This window comes from Pundamilia nyererei, unplaced genomic scaffold (genome assembly GCF_000239375.1).
Source record: "Pundamilia nyererei isolate P.nyererei 1_Seehausen unplaced genomic scaffold, PunNye1.0 scaffold00135, whole genome shotgun sequence".
Classification (NCBI taxonomy): domain Eukaryota; kingdom Metazoa; phylum Chordata; class Actinopteri; order Cichliformes; family Cichlidae; genus Pundamilia; species Pundamilia nyererei.
This window is the reverse complement of record NW_005187536.1, coordinates 590,616-602,005: the sequence shown is the minus strand read 5'-3', so window position 1 is coordinate 602,005 and position 11,390 is coordinate 590,616. Positions and strand designations below refer to the sequence as shown.

General features: G+C 41.7%; 1 protein-coding gene across 1 annotated transcript in view; it reads left to right on the top strand.

Annotated features, from left to right (window-relative positions):
• Positions 1-65: 65 nt before the first annotated feature.
• Positions 66-11,390, top strand: part of LOC102199403 (partitioning defective 3 homolog B-like) — a 213,201-nt gene continuing 201,876 nt past the window's right edge. Inside the window, exon 1 of the mRNA XM_013913502.1 lies at positions 66-1,125. Coding sequence (XP_013768956.1) covers positions 1,009-1,125 — 117 coding nt within the window. The 5' untranslated portion in view covers positions 66-1,008. The remainder of the gene's footprint in view (positions 1,126-11,390) is intronic.

Below are 11,390 nucleotides of genomic sequence, written 5' to 3'. Positions count from 1 at the left end.
CTGCATTACTCCCAGCTGCAGCATTAATTGGAGCACTTCCCCTTTAAGAAAGTGAACAGCGTGAAGCGGTGGAGGAGCTGGTCAGGAACTGGTCAGGAGCGGTCGGCAGTGAAGGAATCTCAAAACTTTTCCAAAACATAGTTTACTGCTCCGTTACCTGCTCCAGTACACGCCCAGTTTACCGCCGAATATCAAAACTGCGTCCCCGTCTTCTTATCGTGCCTGTCCGGGATGTAGTGGATGCAAGTGACGGCTTGGAAAAAAGGAAAGTTGGGAGAGGGAAAACTTGTGGAATGATGCCCGACCGACTGCATCCCTCCCTCCAAAGTTCAGCTAAGGTTGCTAACGTTAGCTAGCGAAGGAGCCAGCTTCGGCTAGCTGTTATGTGAAAGTTTGGATAAACTTTTGTCTGACTGGTAAAACACGTAGAAACACGGCATCTGTGATAGTGGAGGAAGCGTGTGGAGATCGGAGAGCTGTGACAGACTGAAAGCGTCCACCCCGGGTTTGTTATCATAGCCGGGGCTAGTGCAGCTAGCTGATACACAGCTAACTTTATTACAAGTTAACTACAGTTAAGCCGCCGTGAGGCATGACAGGACACACCGCTCAGCTCCATCACGCAAACAGTGCAGTAGTTTAACGCTTCAGGAAGCTGTGTTCAGACCTGCTGAGTTGTATCCTTAGCTATGCTTGAGGAGACGAGGAGAGGAGCCATGGTTACCTTTGCATGTGAAGGCGGCTGGATGTACTGAGATCACAAAATGACTCTAATGCCCGTGGAGAGTTCTGGAAAGCAGTTTGGGTTTTAGAAATCTAACTTTTATTTGGATGCAGCTGTGTTCAAGCCACCTACAGCCAGTACTGTGTTTTTACATTTTTGGTATTTGATGACATCCTTGCCTTCTTGTCAAGTCTTTCCGGGAGGCCTTCCTGCATTGTTACGAACATTGCTCATCATCTGCATCCAGAGGGCTCGGATCTGGGATAAGGTGGAGAGCAGCCATCATGAAGGTGACAGTAACATTTGGGCAGACAGGTGTGGTGGTGCCATGCAAGGAGGGATGGACCGTGAGGGACCTCATCCAGCAAGCCACGCAGAGATACAGAAAACTCCTGGAGCAGGTACTGTAGAGAAGTTTGCAAAGCACCTGTCTTTGCAATTACGCCTGATAGCAGTCTTGGCACGAGAAGTGACTCTTTTATTCAACACATTAAACGCAGCACATCTTTATACTGTGACTGTGGCAAAAATCGCAGCTGCAGAAAAATATGTTTTTGTCAGTGATACCCCATAGAGCGAGCGCTCTGCTTGGGAAAAATGAAGAAAAAGCATGAACAAATGCAGCCTTATCTCTCTCCGAGTCCATCTCACCCTTGAGCTGTCAGTTAGCTCCATTATTTATTGTAAGAAGTAGTTCTGTAATAATGTGTTAAGATTTTCATGAACTCCGAGACAGATAAGTTTTTATGAAACAGCACTTTCATAACATTTGAGGTTTTCCCCCTGAAGTCATGAAAGAATAATCGAGAGCTCAGTCATTTTTATATCATGAAAGGACCATATGATTTTCACATCTAAAAGTCTTGGGAAATTAGACAAAGCCATGGAGGTCCGGTTTTCCATAATTGCTGTATAAAAAATTAAAAGCATATCTGATATGAATTGTGATGGTCCAGAGAGGAGCAGGCGCGAGTCATTTCCAATTTAGTTGTGAGTGTAAAATGCAAATGACTCCGTCTTGTGATTCCTTTATGACTGCTGTTGATTCCCGGCGCTGCTCTCAGGGCAGGAACCCCATGACCCCCATCACACAGCCAAATCTTCTCAGTGACTTGCTTCATATTGGGTCCATTATTCAAAAGGCACAGCAGTCATATGGATGGATCGTCTCAGCTGCGATTGAGGGAGAGATGCCGAAGGTGTGTGTGTGGGTTTATATGAGAGAGTGCTAGAGACGCCGTCCTGTTTTTCTTGCGTCCTGGACCTTTTTTCCTTTTTAATCCGCTTCCACCTGTCCGTATATTACCCCTCACCACACAACCCTCCTGTGTGTTTTGCCCCTTCATCATATTTATCATTCTTATCTTTTACTCAAATAAATCTCCTGTTCACCTTGTATATTGCTGTGCACGTAGCTCGCGCCGTCGTCTCCCTTTTGTTTAAACTGTTCTTCCTCATTGAACACTTCGTCCCTCACATGCAGCTCTTCTTTATAAGATACCCCCATTCCAGCTAGAACTAGAAGGGTATGGATAGAGAAACTGTCACCATCTTCAGCTCAGAAAATGGAAGCTATGATGATGACTACCTCTAGAAGTAAATGTGTCTGAAGAAAAGATTCGTGCGGCTACATGCCTTGAATAAATCAAAGAAAGGGCCTATTTTCATTTTCACAGTAAAGGTCAGTTTACACTGTTTTGACTGTAGTTTGTTTGCTTTTAAGCGTGATGTGTGGTACTGTCTTGAATCCCTGCTGCAGCGAGTGATGTTGTGTCTCCATTAGCTCTGCTATCACGAGTCTGAGCCGATCATGCTGGAATTAGAGTCAATAAATCTTAGACAACAGTTCACTGAAGAACTGACTCTCAAGTCTCCTTTTAGTAGCTCTGACTTATTAAAAGGAAGCTTTGTTTTAATAATAAAACTGCTATTTGCTTTATAAAGGCATCATCCTTGTGGACGGATGCTGTGTTTCTCAGACCTGTCACAGCAGTTGAGGTCTGCTTCGCTGCAGTTACATATCAGGGAAAGTGGACTGCAGGCTGCAGCATAGATCTAGCGCGGTGCTATGAAGCTAGAGCAGGAACATCTGAGGTGTGCTGCGATGTGAGCGCCTCCCTGCTCTGCTGCTTTGGTCTGTTAGTGTTTAAAGTCTTTGTTTGGTGTCAATGAAATTCTTTGCTAAGAACATGCTCGCTCTGTGTGTTTTGGCCTGCTCTTCTCTTCTTCCTCTGTTTTCTTTCCCTTTTCCCGCTGTCTCCCACACCTTTGTCAGCAAGTCTCAGTCTCTCCTCCTCTTTCCACCTTCGCTCTGCACTTTGTGCTCTCAAATGGTTTTAGCCCTTTTTCCTCTTAATCATTTTCACAGTAATTGTCCTGTTGCTTGTCTTCATTTTTCAACCCCCCCCTTTCAGAACTTTTGACATCAGACTCCAGTTCTGCTTCTTGGGGGATGGTGAATTTGTAGTCTCCTTTTCTTCTTCCTAAGTATTTTCTCTCTCTGTGTTTTTCTGACTTTCTTGTTGTCACTCAGTCATTTTTCTGCAACACTAATCTCTTGTAGCCGTATAATTTTGGCTGTTAGCGTGTTTCGGGATTAAAAATCTAGGATATATGTGTGTGTTGTACAGTGGTCCAGTCCCTAATCCTCCCTCCCAGTGCCAGGCAAATCATGTTTTTATGTCACAGAGACTGCTAGCTTTCTGTCTGTCTCTTTCCCCTTCCTCCCTATCTGCTTCACTCTACTTAGAGAGTATGCTGCTTGGATTAAAAGCGTTTTATTATCTTGTGTTTCTGCATGCACTGTAGCTAACTGATACTGGCAGTACTATTTATCAGCTGCTTTGTTAGGTGTTCCCACAGTGGTGCTTAAGAGGAGCTAATGCACAGCACAGACATTAGCGCTGCATTTGAGCGATCTCAAAAAGAGTTGGGCTTCATGAAATGTAGTCTTAAGGTGAGCTTCTGAGAGGATTTAATTCCTGTTTGTGATCATTTTAGTTTCACATTTATCTCTGAATTAAAACTCGTGTTAGTTTAACCCACAGAGAGGATGGAAGAAACAAAAGGCTTCGATATGGCTGCTTTTTATATGAAACTGCTGTTATTTACTAACACATTAAAGGTCTTTTTCTAACTTTTTCTAATTCCTTTAAAGCTCTTTTTAGAGATAAGGCAGGTCTCGCATCACTAAGTACCTAATTTAGCTTGGTTAACACGTTTTAGGATGTGGATTTAGAACTCGTTCACCACACTGATGCTAAGCCATAAATTCTGTTTTTATTATTATTTTGGGGGCTTTTATTAGTTTTTTTTTTAGTGAAGAGAAGGAGAGTGGTGGAAGAGACGCTGCAAACGGCATTGGGTCAGAATCAAGCCTGGGTTGCTGCGATTGGTCTTGTGGTTGCCTCTTAAAACATAACCGTAATTTGTAAAACGTAACCATTTTACAAATTTTATATTCAGTAGAGAGTGTGTAATATCACTCATTTTGGAGTTATACGTGAAAAGACAATATAGGCGCTTGTACACAGATAAGTGTAGGAGGGACATCCCTCCCCTTTGTCTCCAGTGAAACTAAGATTGTAGGCTCACTTCTCACCTTTCCTGTAAATGCATAGTTTCACGAAATGAGTAAAGAAAAGCACAGAATGAAGGGCATTAGATAAAAAACACTGTGTGGAACTCGTACGTTATAATTACAGGAGCTGCTCGGTCATCGTGAACCATCTCATGAAGCTCCTGGTGCACAGACTTGGTGCTGATGATAATGCCAGATGACGTTTGAACACAGCTGATGGTTGAATATTTGGAAGGGGTGAAAACTCACAGACTGACTTGTTACAGTAACAGACTTGGAACTGCTGAGCTCTTTAAATGAGCCTGCTGATATTACACACCTGTGGCAACGGGACTGAAAACAACAGACATCTTATATTAAGAAGTGTGAACTGGTTCTTTTATCCCTATAGTGTAGATACATTGTTTATCATGTGTTTAGTGAATAGTTTCCCCCCTTTCTTTCTGGCCTGATCTGTTTGCTGCTTGTTGCCCACTTCCTGATTTCTGAGTTTTTTTTGCACCTAAATGTTTCTGAGCTTCAAATAAATTTTAATAATAGACAACAACAATCTGAGTCAATACAAAATGCAGTATTTAAACAATAACACACCTGCCCCGTGTGAAAAACTAATTTCCCCCTAAACCTAATAACTGGTTGTGTCTCTTGGCAGGAGGACACACAGTTATGTGTTTATGAGTCTTTCACATGGTTTTGGAGGAGTTCTGGTCCACTGTTCTTTACAGAATTGTTGTAATTCTGCTACTTTGGAGGGTTTCCAGCATGAATGACCAGTTTGAGGTCACGCCAAAATATCTGAGTCTGATTGAAACCACTACAGAACAGCCCCTGACCATCACACCACCACCACCACCATGTTTGACTGTTGCTCTGATGTTCTTTTTATGAAATGCAGTATGTAATGGGACTCAAACCTTCCAGAAAGTTCATCTTTTGTTCTCGTCAGTCCGCAGAATATTTTCCCAGAAGTCTTGTGGATCATCCAGATGTTTTTTTTTTTGGCAGATGTGAGACAAGCCATGGTGCTCTTTTTGGTCAGCATTGGTTTTCTCTTTGAACTCTCCAGTTTTGCCCAGTCTCTTTCTTATTGTTGAGTCATGAACTCTGACCTTGACTGAGGCAAGCGAGGCCTGCAGTTCTTGTTCTGGTTCTTCTGTGACCTACTGGGTGAGTTGTTGATGCGCTCTTTGAATAATGTTGGCAGGCCAGCCACTCCTGTGAAGCCTCGGACTGATCACAGCGATGACGCTGACTTAGTTTATCAGGCGTTTCTTTAGATTGTGTCACGATGTGTTGATTTTTGAGATCTATTTAAGTCATTTGTGGCAGTAATTTGGCACGGCTGCTGAAATTGAACTGTGGTTAATCACAGTTGATTTGGGAGGAATTATTTCCCGCACAGGGCAGGGAGGTTTGGATAACTTTATTCCCTTAGGAAGTGAAATCATCATTTAAAAAAAGGTGTTTTGTATTTACTCTGTTTATCTTTGTGTAATATTAAAAATAGTTTGAGCTGAAACATTTAAGTGTGACAAATACGCAAAAAGAAAGAAAGAAAGGAATCAGGAGGGGGAACTGTACCCATTCTCATGATGGAGTCTCTTCTGTAAAATCAAGTGAGGTCTTTTTTAAAAGTGCCAGTGTATGCCTAGTAAGTATTTTTACCATTCAAATAGTAACCATTTATTATAGTTAAAGCACTTTTCATAGGCTTAGTGCAGTGTGATGTGTCTGATCCTGGCAGTACTGGTTAGCTGTAGCACGCCTTTAGGACGCTCATGTAGATAAAGTGTATCTCATTTAGCTTTTAAGAGAAAAGCACAGATTAGTCAATTAGTCTGTAAGTTTTTATTGAGCAGATATCATTAGATTAACTGTCATCCACTTCACTCGATATATCAGTGATCTGAGAGCGCTGTGATCTTTAGTTATTTATCAGAGCAAACAAGCCTGCTGACAGCTGCAGCATAATATAGAGCTATCACTGTTGATGGATGATCATAGAGGGCTAGCACAAATTATGGAAGGGAAGCACCGAGCATGACTGTATCAAGTGAAAAAAATAGTGATATGCAGGGTTTTTGTAGAGCGTTGGCTGTGAGGAGATTAATAAACCATCTGAAGAAATCAGAACAAAAGCATTTGAAGATAGAAGAGGGAGAGGGAGGGATGAAGGCGGAGGTTGTTTTTTGTGGGGAGTTGCCAGAAAGTTATCAGCCTAATTGCCTTTGGCCAAACAGACACATGTGCGACTGTGTGTTTATGAGTCCCAGTACAAGTGAAATGCAGGTGGTGTTGCCTGTATAATCCAGAAAAATGACACTCAGCATTCTGTAATCATGTCAGAGTTTCAAAATTAAAAGCAGATCCCCGCCATGGGAAAAGTACGTTTATTGTTTCGTTTATTAGAAACATAGGTTCCACGTTTGATGCCAATACGCACATCCTGCTCAGGAGAGACCGGTTTTCTTTAACTGAACAGCCTGAATGCATGAATGGGACTTTATCTAAAAAACACTGATATGACCTTTAGGGTAAACTTTACTGGAGATGGCGGCTTTATTTTGTCTCTCTAAACCCTCTATAATATCTCCATTGCAATGGCCGAATTATGCGAATTGGTTTAAATAATTTCTGTGACATTGGGAAACATAATGAAACATTTTGAGTCCTCTAAATCCTTTCACCATTAGTCCAAACACTGATGCCGTGCTTCACTTTCTGCTAATTATACCAGGGCAATAATGGGCGAGAGCAGGCTGTCCTTGTCCTACTAAAATAGAGACGGTGTTGGGACACTCGCATTTTGGAGGCCAAACAAATATAATGGACAACACTGACCGGCTTTTCATATCGAGAGAAGTTTTCTTTTTATTTTCTGAACAAAGTGAGCAAACGGTGAACAATGAAATTTAATCAGTAATATTTGAACCTTGGTATAATTTACAAAGAATAAAATAAACAAAAATATTAATAACTGTTCCTTTTATTTGTGGACCCCTGTGCGGTGTGTGGATAATAAAACATGATTGGACACTTCAAAGGTTCAGAGCTGTCACTGGGTGTTTTTGTCTTTTATATACCCTGCTCATCGTAGATTGATAGCAACAAATTCTTCTGGCACAACTTCACCAGCTTCACTTAAAGTAATAGGGAACAGCTTTATTAAGTGTTGCTGGAATCTTCACGTCATGTAAAATGAAGTAAACAGTTGAATTATAAATAATCTAACCAAAGCGAGCATGTGTAGTAATGGGGAAAAGAAAAAAAAAGGTTAAGCCTATAACACTGAGGTCCTGGTGTTCTCTCTTTGCTTTTAAAGCCTGTACTGTCCTGCCAAGATCTGAATGGTTTTCTAAGGTCTTCCAAGTTAAGACTGCAGATGGCTGTGAGTCAGCAATGTAAAGGTTTCTAGCACAACCTGGCTCACTACCAGGGGGGCACGGAGGACAAGGAAGGGGAACAAAGTCTTCTAATATACAGAACAACTTTATTGGCTGACTGTATACAGTAATACAGTAATGTGGTAAACTAGTTCTACAAAGTAAAAGTTCTAAGGATATGGGTCTGGGAAAGCATTCAAAAGGATTTTGAAATTACTTGAACAACTTTAACTGAAGGGACACTTTGTACATGATGGTCTAGCAAATTCACTGTTAGCTGCAAACAGCATACGGACGTCTCTGAGCACTCAAAGCAGACATGAGTCTCCAAAAAAGGAGATCTGGATCTGCAGGAAACTTTGCAGCTGTTGGTGTCATAGCGGTTGGATGTAAAAGCAAACATCATTTTCAAAAACTGGACCTGCACCGGGTGTGTGTCAGAAATAAAAACGACTTATAGGTTGCAAATAAACGTGTAGGAGCAACAAACGCTCCTGTGCTTTTAAAACCAGTTTCAGGCTGACACGCTGAAACTAAAATAATACATGAACCGTTACTTGCTTGTCCAAATGTATAAAACATCAATAAATAAAACCACGTGACTGCACATATTTGGACTAAGATAAGAAATCTAAGGTATAGATGAAGCCAGATGATACATATGTTATGCTTTAAAAATGAAATCAGTCAGGTTTGTGGGCAGGTGGTGTTTTTACACTATACCTGTGTATACACTTGTGCATATGGATTTCCAGGTGGATGTGTATGGAAGGGTTCTCGTCAGTGTGGGTGTACAGTGTAGTTTCATTAGTCGGGACAGGAATGCTGATGAGGCGTGGCCAAACAAGCTGATAAAATCGTCCAAACATTCTGGCCCCATGCCACAGCACAGGCAATTATTTCTGAGGGCGAGGGAGAGGCCGGGAGGAGACACGCGCCTCCTCCTCTGTAGACAAACCACAGGAATGTGTTTATTGAGCCTGACTGTTTAGAACCGACTCGGAAAGGTTTGTTTGAACAAACTGTTCGAGTCGGTGTAAGCAAACCATGAATTTTTTGTTACAACGTGACAATAAATGTATCTTTGCTTAATTGGATGATTGAAAAGTGAGCTTGTGCCCATCTTAAGTGTGGGATGTTTCTGCAGGGTCACAAGGCAGGTCGGGGGGTGATTCAGTTTAGATTGTTTTGCTTTTTCAGAATTGATTTCAGGATATTAGTCACTGCCTTTACAGAATTATCGATAATAAAATGATATAATACACACATACATTTCCTGCTTGACGTCTGATGATTTCAGACCTCTCTGTTCTGGATAAGGATCTAAACGTGGGCGAGTATTCAGCTGAAGCTGTGGTGTGGATGTCGCACTGCGTGACTCTTCAATCACACCTCTGTGGTTTATCGAGGTCCACTCATTTGCACGACCTTCAGTTTGAGAGCAGCGTGCATACCAAACCCGTTTGTTAAACAGCAGACTAAAAAGGCGTACTGTTCAGAGATAAGAGTGGGAGCGATGGTACAGAGTGTTTTCACTCAGGAGGGAATTTACTCCAACCTATTAATCATTTCCACATCACGTCACGAGAATCAAATATCCCAAATTACCCAAGATTATCTGAAATAGACTCAGGCAAAACACTGCATTAAGTGCTAATCCCCCTGATTTTTGGATTTGATCGGCGTGTTTACAACTCTTATCTTTAAACTTATATCTGCGAGTCTCTCCGGGTTTAGAAACCACTAGAGTTGGAGGGACAGGATTTGGTGTTGACACTTTATCAGATTAGACGAGTGTGCTCACGGCTTATCTCTCAGAATCTTCGCCTCTCGTCGGTACAGCCGTACGGATTGCCTACTGTAACAGAGAAACCCAAACAGGCGTTGATGACCTCATAGCAGCAGCAGGTTGCCGAAGGAACGAGGCTGTTTTCACTGTGCGTGTCTCGTTGTGTTTCCAGGTTACAGGGTGTACGTGTTTCCCACTTTTTGTAGTGATTAGTCGGCCGATTAGTTTCGTGAACAATCAGTTGGATTTAAAAAGGTTCTGATCCACTGAATATGTAACAATGTAACTTGGAGAAAGACGGCATGGTGCGTGTCATCATGTGACCAGGAAACAATTTTACCTATTACTACTACTATTACTTACTGCGCAAGTCATTTCAGTCTCTTCAGAAACCACTGAAATGAGTTTGTGTATATAATTAGAATCAGCTGATTAATGTCAGATTTATGGTTGGGTGTATTTCATCTTCGACCTGATGTGGTACTTTCTCAGTACTTTACATGTTCTGAAATAATAAATTCTAATTTGCAAATAAGTCTTTACTTGTCAGGTTAAATATCATCTGACTCTAGTCACATGATTATTCGTTAATATTCAGTGTTAATGTGGCAGAAGATCTGCCTTTCCTGCACCTTTTCACAAAGTTTAACGATATTTGTCTTGGTACTGTTTGTGTAATCCTGCTGGCAAACAGACAAACTACACCGTAAATCTATTTGTGCACAGGATCTTTCCTTGCTCAAAGATTTAAAGATCGTGTTCAGTGAAAATCAAGTTATCAACCTTCGAAATTTCAATTTGCTGAATCCAAGTAGACACATGAGCAAAATAAGCTGTCAGACTAACCTTTTCTGCCTTGGTAGTAAAAATACTCAGTAGGCGTTGGTGGGGCTATATTGAATATGAGCTAACTTGGCAGGTCAGGTGGTTGAGAACAAAGTTTAGCTACCAGAGCGGTGAGTGAGCGTTGGAACATTTGGAGGCTGGAGTTTGTTTAGGGCTTAATCGATGATAACTTTAAGACGATGGATTTGGGTTTTCAGCTGTAAGCGCTTCAAAATCCACCTGTGCTAGTTTGTTGTAATTTGATGAATGACTCGTTGCGCTTTAATAGATTAGTTACAATTAAAGGCTTCTGTGTGAATTGTAGTTGGGTGGTGTGGATCAGGCCACACACTGAGAGCAGGCCCGGCTTAGTTTTCTGATGTGAGGAAGTAGAATACAAGCTGAACTCATCACGCCTGTTTCTCGAGGTACGATTGCTCGTGTGGCGTCCCGCTGTTTGTGTGACGGTGACTGATTGAGGGCTGGACATTAGAACTAATAAACAAAATTTAAAGCGCAGGCAGTTACACAAACACGCGCACTCGGTGTGTGTCCTTGAGTTAACATTTTCCAAAGCCTTGATTGGTAGTGCTCAAGGGGAAAGAAGAAAATAAAACCGAGTATTTGAAAATCTATCTCATGCATCTGGACTGGGTCTCAGCCAAGTCATTGTTACAGCGGAGTCATACTATAAATTCCAGCTGGAAGGAAGAGAGGAAGAGTTACAGACAATAGAAGAGCATAAATGGTCTCAGTGTCAGAGGCTTGTGCAACAAAGATTGTTGAATAGCCACTGAAATGGCGAGTTTTGTAATTGTACATGTTTGCACACATATCGTTTTTAATGATTGCACAGTCAGATTAGATCACTGACAGAAGGAAATGTTGCCCTTGCAGTGATACCCGTGGACACAATCTGATCTTGAAATCTTTCTAATGCGAGTTTTTGAAAAACATTACGAGCATCTGACCCTGAAAGAGTGATTTACTGGAGCACCACCCTGTAGTGTTTGGAGTCGCACCTTTCCTTAGGCTGCGTGTGATTTGTCTTGAGTATGTGTGTGCACGGTTGTGTGTTGTCTCAATATG